Source organism: Canis aureus, chromosome 14 (assembly GCF_053574225.1).
Source record: "Canis aureus isolate CA01 chromosome 14, VMU_Caureus_v.1.0, whole genome shotgun sequence".
Taxonomy (NCBI): Eukaryota; Metazoa; Chordata; class Mammalia; order Carnivora; family Canidae; genus Canis; species Canis aureus.
The window spans coordinates 26,814,320-26,832,535 of NC_135624.1; the positions used below are offsets into that span (position 1 = coordinate 26,814,320).

Genomic DNA, 18,216 nt, shown 5'->3' on the forward strand with positions numbered 1-18,216 from the left:
TCATTGTTGTTCATAAATTTTTTAAAAGATTTATTTGCTAGAAAGTGAGAGAGAGAGAGAGAGAGAGAGAGAGACAGCATGTGGTGGGGGTGGGGGTGGGTGGGAGGAACAGAGGGAGAGGGAAAGAGAGAATCCCAGGCAGACTCTTTGAGAAACACAGAGCCCAGCACAGGGCTCGATCTCAGGACCCTGAGATCATAAGCTGAGCTGAAATCAAGAGTCAGATGCTTGGGCAGCCCGGGTGGCTCAGAGGTTTAGCTCTGGCTTCAGCCTGGGGTGTGGTCCTGGAGACCCGGAATCGAATCCTGTGCCGTGCTCCCTGCGTGGAACCTGCTTCACCCTCTGCCTGTATCTCTGCCTCTCTATCTCTCTCTCTCTCTGTGTGTGTGTGTCTCATGAATAAATAAATAAAATCTTAAAAAAAAAAAGAGTCGGATGTTTAACCGACTAAGCCATCTATGTACCCCATGTTGTTCATAAGTTTTTAATGTGGATTTATTACTGCATACAAGATATCATTCATTCCTTTTTCATATTTTCACCTCATCACAATCAACCATACTCCAAAATAATGCTAAACCTTCTAGTTGGATTGCAAACTATGTTCCAAGAAAGTGGATGTGGCTTTAACAGGAAGAGGTGCCCCTGCACCCCTTCTTTGGGTTCGTATGTTTGAGGTAAAAAACTTTCTTGCTGAGAAGAAGGGCAAAAGCTGATGTGTTCAAGAGCACACCTGCGCTTGGGCCAGCAGCTCAGTGTGGGGAGCCGGGGAGCTGGGAGGCATGGCTGGCCAACAGGAGGAATCCAAGAATTTACCACACGAACCCAACACAGCACCTGGGCAGGGCACTTCTTGGGAAAGAAATCCTCCTCTCCTTGCCTGAGGATCCCTATGGGTGTGTTTCAGTGGAGAGTGTCGAATTGTACTTTAGACAAGCAAACCAGGAAGAGGACTAATCATTTACATCTCGGCTTTTTTCTCCCTCCCTCCCTAGGGGTGAGGACGTGTGCTGCCTCCTGCCGGGCGTTGTGGGGAAGATTCATTAGCTAATATCGGTAAAGGGCCTTTGATGATGACTCCTAAGTGTTTGCACCATGTAATTGCCATTTTTTTCCAAGAAAATGTCCATATAGTTACTAATTAGGCATTGTTGAAGCACCTCATGCCCCATTATTTTACAGTTGTCTTGCAATTAACTGGCATCAGTACCATTTCAAATGACATTTATTGCCCATTTCCCTGGTTTAATTTTTGGAAATTTTATGGGAAGCCTGGGCATTGTTTCTTATTCACTGTAACCAGAATAATTAACAACGTAAATATGGCTTTGGGTGACGATATTGCCAACTACAACAGTTCTTTAGAGATTTTAATTAAGAACCTACACATTGTACTTCATGTGAAGGTTTATTACGGTGCCAGAACATTCCAAGTACTTCTTCCCCCGAGGCTGTGGCTCATGCCTGAGTGTCCGTGCACTGTTATGCACCCGTATGTCATAACATACGGTGTATGCATATGGTGTATGCGTGTGTATGCACGTGTGTGTGTTCACAAGTGCACGTGTGTGAATGTATGATCTTCATGACCAAGAGTGTGATAAGAGATAGGAGGGCAAGAACAAAGTCCTCCTTTGGCTTAGTCTTCTTTAAGGCACAAACTAGAGAAACTGACTAATGAGCTTTCCTCCATTTCTTACTATAAGCTAGAGATTTGAGTTGGCCCAAATCAAGCATTTGTTAATGTCCACTGTGGTTTCAGGTATTGGACTAGATGTATTTCATGCTTTCTTCAAGCTTTACAAGAAGTCGATGAGGTTTCTCATGTTGACCAAATGAAGGCTTAGGGAGGCTAAGAAAGGCTTCCAAGGTCACACAGCTATTAACAGATGAAGACAGGACTCTGAAGGACTCTGAGCCCTCGGCCCCTTCCATGCTCTTACTTCAAGCAGAATTGCTGAGTTTTCTATCTAGAAGTGAGCCTTGGTCATTTGAAAGACCAACTTGTGCCTTCTCCAGGAAGGCTTACGTGGGACACCTATATATACGTAAATTTTTCCTGTATCTGATAGTACTTTGTATCATTTTTCATAATCCAAGTTTTATTTTAGCTATGCTTGGGGAGGGGGAGGCAATATGATACAACTATTAGGAAAGCATAGGCTTTGGGAGCATCTGGATTATATTTCTCACTCTGCTTCTTCCTATCTGAGTCATCTTGAACAATTCTAGCCGGGCCTAAGCTTCATATTATTGTTGGAAGATGAGTGGAGAGCATGTATGGAAAGCTTAAAATGTCTCATGGCACATAGAATGTATACAATACATAGTGGTTGGATGGTTGGGTGGATGGATGGATGAATGGGTGGATGGGTGGATACAAAAATATAAATAAGTGAATGAATGGCAGAGACCATTAACAATTTGTACAATGACCTCCCCCAAATTCTGATCACTCAAGTTTATATTTAGTATTAGTTCAGTAAGATTATTTTGCAATAAAAATCTCAAGAAGAGTTTTTAGAAATTTTAGTGTTTCTGAGTGGGACCTAGACTGCCTGTCCCTCTGTGGTGAGAAAACCGGACAAAACCCTGATTATGATGAAGCATCCAACTTCTTGACAAAAATTACTACTACGACCAGAATATGGTGACTACTAATGAGCTAAAACATAGGAGTCTGTTGTGTTGGGGTTTCCTTCACCCCATATCATATATAAGGACAGAGGCCAAGAGGAAGCCTGGACTTTAAATCTCAAGATTCTCCCAAGAATTCCAACCCCATCATGTGTAATTATCCAACTTCTGAAGATCTGCCTGCTATAAGGAGTGACATTCATAGGAACTATCCAAGAAATGGACTCTGAAATGGAGATTTTCTGGTGGAAACTTAGCTGGCGAGGCTTTTACAGAGGTAAAGGCATCTGTCAGAGAGGGAGAGAAGCAGGACTGGGGTAGGGTGGCTGCTGCAAACTTGAAGCATTTCTGGAACTTGCGGGGTGGGCGTTGTGGGGAGGCCTCAGAGCTGCCCTGACTTGAGAAAGAGGGCCACACATTTGAACCCTTGCAAGTTGTTCCAGGAGAAGGGTTGTTCCAGAAGGATATACCTTGGGGCAAGGCCAGAGGGGGGCAGTTCCTGGGGAGGTATTGAGCTCTGAGCTGTCAGCATCCCATGCCCCCAGCAGCTACAGGAATGGGTTTCTCTATCCTGAGAGGGTGACCGCTGGGTGAAGCACTATGGCATTCACCATAGTGAAGTAGGTTTGAGCTCAGGATCCTTTCCCCTTATGACTGCATCATGATTTTTCTCTCTCTGTCACTCAATTCCTATTATCATATTCACTTTACGACTGGAGATAGAGTTTTAGAGTTAAGTAACTGCCCCAATGACACATCAAGAGAGTGTGGGCTCACCATATGCCACCAAAGCCCATGTACATTTCCTAGGACCATGTACCTGCCTACTTTGATAGCAAACAAGAAGTCACTCATAGCTTGCTAAACTGTTCAACAGTTGCTTGCTGAAACTCATAAGTAGATTGAAAGATACTCTGTGTGTGTGTGTGTGAGAGAGAGAGAGAGAGAGTGAGAGCAAGAGTGAGAATAGTTTCAGAGCAAGCAGAAATTTGACTGTTCAGTGTGGTTAGCATCACTCAGGATTTTAGATGAAGAGTAGGCCATTACAACACACTTCACGCTGAGAAGATTCTGAATCAGGTCTTACTGCTTATAAATATAACTCCATGCAATCAAACCTAGTATACACTTTCTGAGCTGCATTTATTAATTTCCTACTATTTTAGGAATTAGTTTTTGCACATCTATGATGTACTCACTAGGGACGTGCAGGTAAAGGGAGCTCAGAGGTTGGTGACAGGTTGTGTTGCTCCCGGGCTCCAATACTGTGAAAGGATCCTGCAAACATGCTGGCCCGGGGAATACAAATGTTCTCCAAAACTTCAGTCTGTTCCACCATTCCCAATCTGAGGTGGAGACTGCAAGAGGGAGGGAAGGAGAGAGAGGCTTTAGGGAAAAGATAGCACATTTACTCCAGCCTTGAAATGTCCTACAACCCAGGAAGCTGTGAATGTTCAAGTGGCCGTCTCCGCCAGAGTAAGCCCCTGCGGGGTTGGCTGGCATAATCATCAGCCCAGACACTTACAGATGCCAGCTTCAGGGCTGCATGAGCTCATGAAGGCACAGCAGCCAGTGGGAGGCTTCTCTCCACACAGGACCAGCTCAGGCATGCATCCTTGCCCCTTACTCCCCCAGCTCATGAGGAAAGGCTGGGCTTTAGCTCACCATCCCATGTTTACAAAATATTTGCTCTTACCTGCCCAGGCCTCCTCAGGGTCTGTGAGCCTCCGACAGGTGCAAAGGATTCTTGGCACCTCTTCCAACTAAATGTGAGAGCAGAGTCTGGCTGGTCTCGCGGTTAAAAGCAGAATGAAGTGGGCTTGAGTTCTGGTTCCAAGGCTTGCTGGCAACTGGCAGGCTACTTCACCAGTCTGGGCTTTGGTTGCTCCATCATCTGCAAAATGGCTTGGCGGGGGATGGGGGTGGTTAATAGCCATCCCCTATTGGGAGGAGCAAATGGGAGAAAGTTATAGCTCCACACAAATGGCTGAATTCAGATTACATTGTCACTTATTGGACATGTACCAAAGGCTGGGTATGGTGCTGGAAACATCTGTCTGCATCATCTTCATAATCAATTGACACCACAGTCGCCTTCTGCGAATTTGCAGAAATGGAACTCATAGAGACGATTTGACTTGCTGGTTGCCAGCTATTGAGCCTACGCTGGTTCCTGATATCCAGTGTTGCAGAGATTAGAGACTGCCTGGGCTGCAGAGGGGGCGAGATAATAATGTTTGCCCAGCAGGTGGTGTGGGACCAGATGCTGTCTAACTCTCCGCTGATACCCAAGGTCTATGATCTGGTGGCTGGGTGAGGACCCCTGCTGGCCTAATTTTGTGGGCTGGTGTGAAAGCCTTGAGGTTGGAGGTTTGGATGAAGAGGACAAAGGATCCATGTTTCATTATTTGTTTAGTCACTCCTTGGATGCATTGAGTGCTCCTCGTTTCATGCCACTACGTTGTCAATGTCCTTTGCACAAAGATCCCAATGCTGTCAGATGCTGCTTGGCCTGCCTCTGCTTCCTGCTGAAGCCTCACCTCCCCAACCCTGCTCCCTTGGGGCCATCAGGCCAGCAGCCCCAGGGGCTGCTCCCTCTGGCCTTTGCGAGTGCTGCTGGCTCTGCCTGGAACTCCCTCTGCGTGGCTCTTGTATCATCTTTTCATCCTCCAGCTTTCAGCCAAGCATCTTTTTCTCAAGGCAGGGGATTCTGAGGTCCTGGGGCTGGCTCAGTGTCCTTTGTGAATCACTAATAACAGACCTGTCTTTCTTTCCTTCAGAGCACCTCATTCGCTCTGCAGCTATACATTCTCTGATGGATTAACTGATTAATATTTGTCTTTCCTTCTACACTGTAAGCCCCATAAAAGCAGGGGCAGTCTATGTGGCTGGCGCAGACCTTCTGATCACAGACCACCTACCATGTAAATACTCTCTAAGTCCCAGTCAGTATCCAATCTGTGAAACTGGTGTTTGGTAGGTGTTAAATAAATATTTGTGGTTCTCTTTCAAAAAGCTGTCTTCCGTTCTTTACGAACACTAATTCAGTTCCTACCCGCACATTCCTTAATGGGTCGAATGACTAATAAGGAGTGAATGGGGGAAGGAAGGACTGGTTATCACTGGTACTTGCCATACACTTAACTGTTTGCAAAGCTTGCACTTCAATGAGCACCTGTTATTGTGTTGTGGGGTTTCAACCTGTGGAGGAGAATTCAAGGTCTGGTCTGCTTATCCACCTGGGAGCTGGTGTCCATAGTAACAGGGACTCTTTGTGTAACATGGGGGGGCATAGACTTTGGAACCAGACTTCCTGGATCGAAAGCCTGACTCCACCACCTATTGGCTCCATGAATTTAAGTGAGTCACTTAACTGACCTTTGAGTCAGCTTTGCCATCGGTCAAATGGGTTAATAATAGTACTTATGTTGTAGGGTTGTTGTGAGGACTGAGTATTTTAATATTTGTTTTATGAAGTTTTTAGAACAGCTCCGGACATGTAGTGCATGCTATGTAATGCCTGCTATTGTTTGATTTGTTTGGGAGGTCATGTTATGCCTTCTCGGGTGCCAGCCCCTCTAGCCACTTGCTTCCTACTTCTGCCTCCCTTCTGGCCTGAGTTGCCAAAATCTGACCATTTCCTGAGCCTCGTCGATTATGACAGTGTTTTTTGTTTCTCCGTGATTTCGGTGGAAAAGGAAAATTTCCTTCCAATTTTGATTTTCAATTTCAAAATTAAAATTGTCCATTTCAAATTCAATTTCAATGTGATTTTTCAGTGAAATTTCTCCACTGGTAGAAAATTGACCTGTACTTCCACTTAAATCTCAGCTCTGCCCCAAGAAAGTTTGGTTCCACAGGTTTAATCAACCAAAAACAGCGGTGTTGGGAGGCGAGCAACCTTGAGAAAGCTGGCTTTTGCCAGCGCGGGTGGCCGCAGTTCACTTCCACTGGGCTAAGTGGGGCTGCATAAATCCTAGTGTTAGTTTTGTGTGCATCACCGCTCTTCTTTCTCACCTCTTATCAGACTCCTGGCTAGCAAGCTGATGTTAAGAGAAAAGGAATGTTCATGAAATGCCTTTGTTTGATGGTCCGCCAGCACAATTTAAAAACAGAATTAGTTATTAAGGTTCACTCAAGTTATGGGGGTCGAAGCTTTAAAATGTGATCTGGCTAAGACAGAAAACATTGTCTGGGGAGGACAAAATCCACAGTCCACAGAGGTGTGACCCAAACCCACGTTCTATAGCAGTTAGGGCTTTGGTGGCCTTGGGGAAGTCCTTTCCTGCCTCTCGGCCTCCTCATCTGTTAAAGCAAGCACTTCAACCATCTATTCCATAAATATGTATTTCTATTCCATAAATATGTATTGAGTTCCTTTTTTTTTTTTTCTTATCCATGAGAGACACAGAGAGAGAGAGAGAGGTGGGTGGGGGGCAGAGACACAAGCAGACTTCATGCAGGGAGCCCGACATGGGACTCGATCCCCAGTCTCCAGGATCAGGCCCTGGGCCGAAGGTGGCGCTAAACCACTGAGCTGGTAACTATTGCTGCCCCAATATTTGTTGAGTTCCTACTATGTTTCAGACACTGCTGGACTAGATGAACTTGTGGATGTTTCACAGCTGAATCTTCTGCAAAGCCCGTCTATGAAACCTCAAATATGCTGAACTGGAGAGTGGGAGTGTGATGGACTGAGTTGTTTTCATCTGTGTGATTAACACAGAGCATGAGGTGCAAATATTTGGTAATATTTGGGTGCAAAATAAAAAATGATAAAATTGTAAGTTTTCCTCTAGCACAATCTTAGATACTTCCAAAAATTATTGACACGGTGCCTTTTTGCTATGATCATTTGAAATATTTCAATGTCCTCTGTGACTTCCTTTTTGACCCCTGCAGCATTTAGAAGTGTGTTGTTTAATCTCCAAATGTTCCCATATATTTTTTTTAGTAATTGAAACGCTAATTTCTTTCCTTTGTACTCAGAAGTCTAGAAGCATTGCAGTGTTTCCTTCCCGCTCTAGAAGAAACTCTCTATATATGTACCATCCAGCCCTAGGCCAGAAATCCATTTCCCCAGGTGGCATTCTGGAAACTCCTATCTGCACCGTGCCTTTCTCTTTAGTACACTGCCTGGTGAATTCTAGTGGCTTCAGGAGCCTTCCACTCCGATCTCTTCCTCCTCAGCTTAACAAGAGTGCCGTCCTTTCCTTGGGCTCTTTTCCTGGTGACATATGGGAACCTGGAAGGTCCCCAAGGTAGAAGGTTGAGAAAACATTGAGCTTGTCACATGTGTCTGCTTTTTTGCTAGTACACAGTTCTGCACTGACTCCACTCTCTTCCTCTCCGGCTTCTTCAAAAATGCTTTGCTTATTTTGTCCACTTTTATAGTTGTTTACAGTAAAGGGAACAGGGAGCAGTCTAGAACCCATGCTGTGTCATGGCCACACCCAAAGTATTCCTTTTTAATGTACTCCTATTTAAGTTACTAATAGTAAACAGAAGAAAATGCTTTGAAAGTTAGGTTTTAAAATGCATGCTTTTAAAATTTAACAAAATGTATTTATTTTTATCGACTGTTTTAATTTTGGTTTGCATGTTTTTTAAAGATTTTTATTTATTTGAGAGAGAGAGAGAGAGCACAAGCAGAGGGAGAAGCAGACTGACGCCTTGCTGAGCAGGGATCCTGATGCAGGGCTCAATCCTAGGACCCTGGAATCATGACCTGAGCCAAAGGCAGACGCTTAACTGACTGAGCCACCCAGGTGCCCCTGTTTGCATTTCTACTAACAAAGAGAAAAATTACTATTTATGAACTTCAAAGAGAAAAATTACTGAGTCAGTTTTTCTCGATTTCTGAACTTCCATCACTCTGAACAACTAAATTGAACCTGCAACTGCTATTATAAAACCTGTTTCTAACAATACCTAAACAGTGCTTTTTTTACTTGATGCTTTTTAAAGATAACACAAAGACCTAGTTAAGAATGACTGATTTAATACATAAGATCAACTATGGTTGACTTTAGCACAGTGCTTCTATCTCACGGCACAGATGACATCCTAATGGAGCCATGATAACCAGTTGACACCTTCCATCTCCACCCTTAGGAGATGGTGAGTCCTTTAATAACATGTTATAGGTAATATTGCTCTCCTGCTCCTATCTGGATGTTCATACTGATTCATGCCTGATTCTTTCTGTTTTGCTCTCTTCTGTATTTCACACTTGTCTCTGCCAGATATGCCAAATAATTCTATTTCATAGAAGCATGACTTTATACCTGTATTGAAAGTCTAGCTCTGAGAATTTGTGAAAGCTTTGTCTGTAATTCCCTGTATTATGGATAGAATCTTCATTTATTGCATTTCTTTTAGCTATTCTTGTTCCTACTACCTACTGCACATACCCATGAAAATGTTGAAACATAAGTTTTTGGGTTTTTTTTCCCCTCTGGAGTACATTTGGCAAAAGCACAGTGCTAGAACTCCTTGTTATCTGGGAATAATGTCTGCTCTATACAGCTCTGTACGGTTCTAGGCTAGTTGGCTTTTGATGAAAAGAAAAAAAAATCCAATTTCATGCTATCTGAAAAAAAATCTGTTTCACTGAGTCAAAGGTTATTTACCCTATACTAATTCCTGTGTTGCATTGTTAAAATAATTCTCAGCTATAACAATCTCAGGATTTCCCCTTTAGTTATGTTATGCTCATTTAAGATGGTACAAATGAACTTAATAACATCCATTTTGAATGTTTGAAACAGCTTTTCTTTTTCTTATGGTTCGTTCATATAAGATAAGACCCTTGGAGCACTGAATTCTAGGTAGATGAGATTATTCTATCTTCCACTCATTTGTTTGGCTTCATTAAACAATTATAGTTTAAAATCACAAATGCCACTCTTTTTGGGAAAAGAATGATGCTTTTTACTCTGGGGAACACAAAAGAACCAAACCCCCTGTCCTCAAGTTGCTCAAGGCATATGTGGAAAACAGCTACATGCAAAATTAAATGACAACTCAAAATATTTGAAATGCAAACAAACAAACAAACAAACAAAAACCCCAGAAATTTTGTGAAATACAAATGAGTGGGACAGATAATGTGGACAAACTGAGGACTGGAATGGGCTGAGAAATCTCTTCCAGGAACACTGTGTGGTCAAGGAAAGTTTGTCCAATGTACGTTCATCTCCTGTAGCCTAAAAAATATCTCCATGCTTAAATCCCATGATTGAGTTTATGCACAAAGGTTTGGAAAGCACTTTGTTCTTTGAAATGCAATAGGGTGTGCTGTCTAATTTGCTACTCTGTCTCCTTATTTAACACATAAGTCACCGCCATTATGCTCGGCTATCTTTTTCTCTGTAAGGAACCTCATCTGCTTTCTAGAACCCTGATTCTCCCCTTCTGTTAGTGCCTCTACACTTATGTGCAAGGAGGAATGGAACTGGCTCCCCATTCTGATTCTGAACAAGGTTGTAGGCCAATGTGGACTTCTCTGCCCAGATTGTCTGTGAATGAGGAGCAATGGACTAGAAGAGCATCTCCAAACACACCCAAAACTGTCATTGGATTGTATGTGGCCTCTTGGAAGAAAATAGTTGCAGATACAGCTCTGCATGTTATTGGTTTGAGATCAGACCAGAGCATCTTTCCTCTAGCTATGTCCACAGGGAAATAGTTATATGGGGAACTTAAAGAAGAAATGTCAAACAAAGAGGAAGACTTGTAGCCATATTAAAGAAAAATTGTCCTTGTCTTTAGCTGGAGGTATCACATTCTAAATGTGTCCTTTTACTCTCTCATATATAATATATCCCCCTTTCTCTTGGAAAATGACACTGTAGCCATTGATTTTGTTTTTATCAATCAGGGTGAGCCAACCCATATGATTTTCAAGGGAGTAAACAAACCAGGCACAAGGGCTAAAATGTAATTATGCAATCATGAGTAGGGGAAGAAGTGCGTGCATTTCTGGATGGCTGTGTTCTCTAGACAGAAGCTGAACACTGAAGCTAGGACTTAATGCTCCAGCATCCATATCGCTTTGGGAACACTCTTTATCCTTGTTTGAAAGCATGGACTGAGCAGTGTAACTTAAGCTCCTTTGACAAAATCCTATTTAATCAGGCCTCTTGCTTATCTACAGGCATAAGCCAGCCTCCCCAGAGCCGAAACTTACATTGTTGGGCAATAGAAATTTATTCCCACCCTCTTGCCACTTCCCAGAAACGTGGTCCAGGAACTCAAACTTGAACCGGACCCTAAAGGATGGATGGAATAAATGTCACTTTTATAAATAACTTGTCTATCCTAAGGTTAAATAGTTATTTACCTTAGTTTTTTCTTTTACTCCTGTTTATAAAAAAAAAATGAACCACTTTTTGTGTAAAATAATGTTTTAATGCTATCCTTTGCAATCTCATTAGTGAATTGGCCCACTCACATTTATTGAATACTTTATCAAATAAATGAGACATCTTTACAATATGTGATACTTTTATGTAGAGCTGAGACTGTACTTGGGCTTTCCAACCTCTTCCATTATTTATCTATTAGTCCTCATACCTGAACCATAGTTTTGATACTTTAAGCTCAGTTTCTTTTTTTTGGGGGGGGGGAGGTATGCAGAGGAAGAGGGAGAAAGAGAATCTTAAACAGGTTCCATGCCCAGTGCAGATCTCAGGACCCCTGAGGATCATGATTGGAGCTGAAATCAAGAGGTGGACACTTAACCAACTGAGCCACCCAGGTGCTCCTTAGCCTAGTTCCTTAACCTCAGCACTACTGGCATATTGGGGCAGACAACTCTCTGTTGTGGAGAGAAGTTCTGTGTGCTGTGGGATGTTTAGCAGCACCTTAGGATTTGCCCTCCTAGGTGCCAGAACCAAGCCCTGCCCCTACCACTACTCAGTTGGCAACAAGCAAATGTCAAAGATATTATCAAATATCCTCTGGGAGACAAAACTGCCAACCATTGAGAATTACTATTTTAGCCTAATGATACATTTTATATATTAGATAAGACAGACCAACTCCTTAGCAATGCTTGGATGAAGTTCTGAAGCATCTGTATCTCATTCATTTTAATGGGGCTCTGGTACTTTATTTAAAGGAGCAGCAGTGTGTAATAACAAGATGAATTCTGTGATCACGAACTGAAACTCATCATGATCATATGATCATTTTTTTTCTCCCTCTTTCTCCGTCTAGAACTTAGGCGTGGAAGCATAGCTTGGAACATAAAATCATTGTACCCTGAGATCTTTTTGACAAAAGTTCACTCCTTAAATTTTGCCTTATGCATGATCACAAAGATCATGTTTCTTTTTCTTTTTTCTTTTTTTTTTTTTTCCTCAGGAAGTGTCTACGAAGGACTTAAATCACTCAGGCAGGATGTGGAAGACTAGGAGGTGTCAGAAACAGCCATGTACCTGCCTAATGAGGCTGGACAAGCTCGAGTGGACAGGATGAGCTGGACAAGAGGAAAGATTGTCCAGGCCAGTATCTGAAACCATGTAATAGAGCATGCTAATATAAGTTGGCAGGAGCATGCCAAAAGAAAATGATGGAAAATCCAGTGGCTAACAGCACCAGAAAAAAAAAAAAGACTCACATATATAACCAGGCTTCAGTTTCTGAGCTAACTTCCAGAAGAGAGAGGGAAAGAAATCAGGGGAGACTAAGAAAAATATGACAGCCCCAATAAGAGTTTTATAGGAACCACATGATTGAAATGAGAATCTGGCTCAAGGAACATGTCAGAGACTCAATTATCTGGGGGTGGAGAATAAGATCTTAGAAGATCAGTAGCAAATATTTCTTTATTCTGTGTCTCTGTGCATTAGATGAATATGCTTTCATCACATTGCACATGAGAGTTTATCCATGAAATTGACAAATACTTTTTGAGCACCTGCAGTTGGGTGCACTGGGTGATGGAAATTTAGTAGCCAAAGTAGAAAACCATCCTGCTGTCACACAGTTCATATTCTAATAAAGGAAGAAAGGCAATAAACACAATAAATAGATAAATATATGGTATGTTAGAAGGGAATAAGTGATATGAAAAAAATGGTGCAAGGTATAAAGGCTTGGGAGTGCTGAGTGTCAAATCGAAGTAAATACAGACTTAGATAAAGGGAGACCTTATTTAAAAAAGACTATTCTATCAGGCAAAATTCTCTGATCCCAGAGACCTGCAAGTATCTCAAAATTCAACAAAAATAAAAGGCTTTTATAGGGTGGGGTGAGCAGAACTAGCAGGAAGTCTGTGGGGGGGTAGGGCAAGTGGGTGGGGTAGACAAGTGGCATCTCTGGGGCATTTTCACAGTGAAATGTTTTTCTTTATGGTTAACAGATTCTCAGAATGAGCTGTTTAGGGGCGGATGTTCTGCACTGTAGTAGTTTAGCATTTGCCTGAACTTGAGGTCAAGCCAACGTTTAAGGGCCTGTGTGGAGCAGAGAAGGCCGATTAAAATTTGGTCAAGCAAAGTTCAATGGATATGCCATGGGCAATTGTGTGCACTTGGCCGTAGCAAAGAGTGTTTATGAATAATGTTAAATAAGGCAGTCAAGGGTAGGCTCATTGGCGTATTGTCAGAGTTAAAGTAAGTAAAGAAGCAAAGACTTCAGAACAATGAGGAAACAAAAAGCTGATATTGAGAGAAAAGCATTTCTGGTGGAGGGAAGCCTAGTGCAAGGCATTGAAGTGAGAATGTATCTGTTGTGTTTGAAAAATAGCACAACAGAGTACATTTTCCAAAGATTGCCTCAATCATATCTCGCATCCCACATGCTTTTTTTGCAATGCGATCTTGCCACATTACCATGAACAGGGAAAACTTATTTCTCCATGTCCTTAAATCCTGCCAGGTTCTGTGACTGCCGACACCAATAGATTATAGCAGAAGTGTCACCATGCCAGTTCTAGATGTGGCCCTGTCTTAATTGGCAGGAAACTTCTCCTTCCTAGTTCCTGGTGCACTTGCTCTTGGGACACTGTTTTCCAGAACATAGACAACTCCCCCCCCACCCCACCTTGTGCCATGCTGTGAGAAGGCTTAGGTGCACAGAGAGGCCATATGGAGGCTCTCTGGTCTGCAGCCCCAGAACTGTGTGTCATGAGAATGAGTCATCTTTGGGGCCTTGCTTTTTGAACCAGTAGATTACTCCAGATCTGGCTGACAGTGGTCTGTAACCACACAAGAAACCTTAAGCAAGAATGCCCAGCTGAAGTCAATCAACCTACAGAGCAATCGAGACACAACAGATTGTATTAAGCCAATTAATTTTGGTGTAGTTTATTATGGAACAATAGATGACTGAGATAAATAGCAAGGAGGACATTGTAGGTAGAGGGGAGTGGGCCACAGGGAAATTAATCCACAGGGAGATGAAGTTGGAAAGGTATGTGGGAAATCCTGTTAGATATTGCTTCATAAAAACTTTTGAGTTTTTCTCTGAGCGAACTGGAGGGCTGGTGCAGCGTTGTGAAAGTGCAGTGACATGAATTGAGTAACATTTTGAAAGGGTCTCCCTGGCTGCTGTGTGGGGGAATCAACCTCAGCCACCAATTTTCACAATCTGGGGAACCAATGATGGTGACTCTCAGATCAGGAGAGGAGAGGAGAGGAGAGGAGAGGAGAGGAGAGAGAGGAGAGGAGAGGAGAGGCCAGGGATTGAGCTCTGAGGCATTGAAAGGTGAAGAGGCTGGGACAAGACAAAGGGGCACTAAATCAGGCTGAGTTGGAGCAGGGGATCCTCAAGACTGGTGAAGGAAGTGTTTCCACTAGGAAGGAGCCAGCAGCTGGGTCAATGCTGTTGCTCAGTCAAGTAAGGAGAGAACTGAGAATTGTATTCAGCAAAGTGCTCTCAAAAAATGATCTCACTTTCTCTCTGTTTCTCCTCATACACAACACAACAGTTATTGAGCATTTACTATACATCAAGCACATCTTAGACTTGGGGATATTAAGGTAAGTAAAACATTCCCTTAAGAAGTTTACAACCATCCAATCGATTAAACAATATTTACTGCATAATTACTATGTGTAAGGCACTCTGCTAAGTACTATGAAGGATATAAATGTTGGATGGGATACATGTTTAACCTAACTGGAAATATAGAGAGAAACACACAGACCGGTACACTGCAGTACAAGTAAAGCTCCTCAAAAAAGCCCTAATGAAGTGTAAGTTTTCAGGAAATGGTGGCATATATTGTATGATGAAGGGATAGGTTGCCTAAGTTGGAAAAATCTGGAAAAGCTTCATGAAGGCACAAGAATAGAAAAATGCAGGGGTGCAGAGCATGTGGAGTGGGCATTTGGGCATTGGAGGTCAGTTAATAGGCAACATGGAGAAGTCAGAAAATATAGAAACTAAGTGTGACACTGTGGATGAACCTGGAGGACATTATTCTAAGTGAAGAAGCCAGTCACAGAAGGACAAATACTGTGTGATTCTACTTGCAAGAGGATCCTAAAATAGAATTGTAGAATGGTGGCCGCCAGGGGCTGGGGGAAGGAAATGGGGAGTTGCTGTTTAATGGGCATTGAGTTTCATTACACGAGAGGAGTTAAGTTCTCGATATTTGCTGCACAATCTTGTACCTATAGTTAACAATACTATAGACTTAAAAACTTGTTAAAAGAGTAAATTTCATTATGAATGTTCTACAATTTTAGAGTTTTGATGTAAACATCAAAAAGGAGCACCTGGGTGGCTCAGTCAGTTAAATGTCTGACTCTTGTTTTCGGCTCAGGTTGTGATCTCGGGGTCATGGGATCGAGCCCCATGTTGGGTTCTATGCTAAGCATGGAGTCTGCTTGGGATTCTCTTCTGCCCCTCCCGCTGCATGCATACACTCTTTCTCTCTAAAATAAATAAAGAAAATCTTTTTTAAAAGTTAAAAAATAATTATGAATTGAAAAAAGTAAGTGGAGATACCTCAAGAATGGATGGGGCCACTGTTCATGACTTCGGGTTTTTATCTTTTTCTTTGCTATGGCAAGGTTGGGGTCTGGTGGATAAGGAAGTTTTGGACTAGTGGATGCATCATAAATTTCCATTTTAGGATCATTGATCTGGTGGTGAAGGTTAGGATGGAGTGTAGCTGGGGCGTGATGGGACTTAGACCCAATATCATGGAAATGGACGGTTACTTAGAGCAATACAGGTATTTTAAAAACAAACAAACAATACAGGTATTTAAAAAACTCCTTTCAACCTTGTGGAGACTTTGCGTCTTCATAGATATGTGTTTTCTTGTGCATCTAGGGTGTGGTATGTGCGTGGTGTGTGTGTCAGATGTACATTGATTTCTTTTTTTTAAGATTTTATTTATTTATTTATTCATGAGAGACAGAGAGGGAGAGGCAGAGACACAGGCAGAGGAAGAAGCCGGCTCCCTGTGGGGAGTCTGATGCAGGACTTGATCCCAGGACTCTGGGATCAAGACCTGAGCCAAAGGCAGATGCTCAACCACTGAGCCACCCAGGTGACCCACCTCCTTTTTTTTTTTTTTAAGAGTAAAGTCTGAGCATGGTGCCCAGCACATATGATTGCCTCCAAAATAATCATTCATTCTTATATTCCTTTTCTCTCTTTTTTCAGATATGTGGAAACATTGTCCAGTAAATACATCTGACTTAGGTGCTTTTATTTTTAAGTTGCTATAAACCTTTTATGTTGTTTTAAATTTCTTAGTTTTTGTCCTATGTCTTAAAAATCTTTTTCTTCCCATTTTTATTAATTTAAAAACACTTACCAAGCATTTATTATGTGGGAAACCAGAATCTGAACATAGCCTACCACCCACCCCCATGAAGGTCTCAATCCACTAGGGGAGTCAGACACAGAAATAAATCACTATAGATACAGTAAAATAATATATATTATACAGGTACAAGTAAATTACTAGATTTCTAATTTTTTTTTTAGAGCTATTTATTTATTTAACAGAGAGGGAGAGACAGACAAACAGAAAGCACAAGCAGGGGGAGCAGCAGGCAGAAGGAGAAGCAGAAGCAGGCTCTCTACAGAGCACGGAGCTTGACTCAGGGCTCCATCTCAGGACCCTGGGATCATGACTTGAGCCAAAAGAAGATGCTTAACTGACTGAGCCACCCAGGTGCCCCTAGATTTCCCATTCCTTATTCCAAATTCTATTGTTACAGTTTTCAGTTTATACAGTGGATAAATTCAAATATATAAACTAAAGCGGGTCCTGAGACAAGTGGAGCAAGCAGTAGGGTCATGGGAATGGGGGGGCCAGGCTGATGCTCCCTAAGGTCAGTGACCTGTTATCAATTTTTGGAGACGTGAATTCAAGAGTTAGCCCTTGTCTCTTCTCGGAAAATCTGACATCAAAGTAAACAAATCTGAGAAAGTACTTTTTGTGGTTTGGAGCTAAGCAGGATATATTGGGGGGAAGAAGCAGGTGTAAGCTTGAGACTTAACATGCTGTTTTTGCAGAAAGAACTTAGCTCTTCATACCCCCGAGCACCTCCAGTACAGACATACATCGCTGACGGTCCGCTCTGCCCTGCACAGACAGCAAACCACTTCCATAGGATGGGTGCCACCAAACAAGGGTGCAGATCATAGATACTGCTTTAACTCCCCAAAGCCAGAAAGGGTTCCCATGAATGCATTGCCCTTTAGCCTAGACCTTAACGGGAAAGGTTACCTTGTGGTGTCCGTGAGTGATTTAATGAAGTCTGGGACAAAGTTTTGAAAACCTGTGTGGAGAAGCAAGAAAAATATTATCAGCCCAGGTGGTGTAAGTGGACAGACTACAGCCTCACGCTGCCCTTCCCCCCGGGATTCTGAGGGTGCACCTCCTTTACTCTTCCAGCTTGTAGCTGCTCAGCGGGAAGGCCACTTGCCCCTTTCCCTCACCTTATCCACCTCCTCTCGTCTCTTTTACAGCTCAAGGGAATAATAACAATTCTTGGGAAGGTGAAAGTGGGGATTTGTACAACCACAGAGAGAGGAGGAATCCATGGCATCCCCTTAACCAAACATAACTTTATGCTTTGCTTCTCAGGCTACCCGAGGAAAAGGGACAGTTTTATTTTTTTAAATTTCTCATCCATCACAGCCTGATTCTTTTATAAAAGATCATAAAAATGAATTAGCAGAAAAATTAAAAGGCATAATTAGATTCAACAGGCATGAAATTTCTCTGCCAGACTTACTCTTAATTTCAGTACTCGTCTTGTCACAGATGGGTGGTAAACAGTTTACAGACTTGTGCTGGTTTGTGGACAGCCTTGGAGTATCACTTTCCAAAGCTAAACATCCTAAGAGAACACTGTGATTAACCTTTTTAAGCACACATTTATTGAAATCTCTCCATATTTCTCTCTTTTCCTTTCTTCTTTTCTCTATCAATCATCTATTATCCATCCATCCATCCATCCATCCATCCATCCATCCATCCATCCTTTACCTTGTATAATATTGCTCCTGTATGCTTGAACTTTGTTCTGCACTACTCTACTCTACTCTATTCCATTCTACATTGTATTCACTCCATTCCATTCTGAATTTGTTTAGCTTGTG

General features: G+C 42.4%; 1 protein-coding gene and 1 long non-coding RNA gene across 16 annotated transcripts in view; one reads left to right on the forward strand and one right to left on the reverse strand.

Annotated features, from left to right (window-relative positions):
- The window catches only part of LOC144283307 (uncharacterized), a 41,203-nt gene extending 29,063 nt beyond the window's left edge, over positions 1 to 12,140 (forward strand). For both annotated transcript variants that reach the window (XR_013351762.1, XR_013351763.1), the window contains exons 3-4: positions 996 to 1,056; positions 12,007 to 12,140. This is a non-coding gene — a long non-coding RNA (uncharacterized LOC144283307). The remainder of the gene's footprint in view (positions 1 to 995; positions 1,057 to 12,006) is intronic.
- The window catches only part of LOC144283305 (uncharacterized), a 44,246-nt gene that overhangs the window by 9,898 nt on the left and 16,132 nt on the right, over positions 1 to 18,216 (reverse strand). The window contains exons 3-6 of one of the 14 annotated variants that reach the window (XR_013351751.1): positions 17,850 to 17,954; positions 17,339 to 17,390; positions 4,334 to 4,848; positions 3,415 to 3,995 (exon numbers count right to left, since the gene is read on the reverse strand). Coding sequence is in view for 3 of the 14 variants with exons in the window: in XM_077847202.1 (XP_077703328.1) it covers positions 7,762 to 7,882; positions 17,339 to 17,390; positions 17,850 to 17,954 (278 nt within the window). In the remaining 11 variants the exon portion in view is untranslated. The other 13 variants (XR_013351749.1, XR_013351748.1, XR_013351753.1 and 10 more) reach the window with 13 other exon arrangements.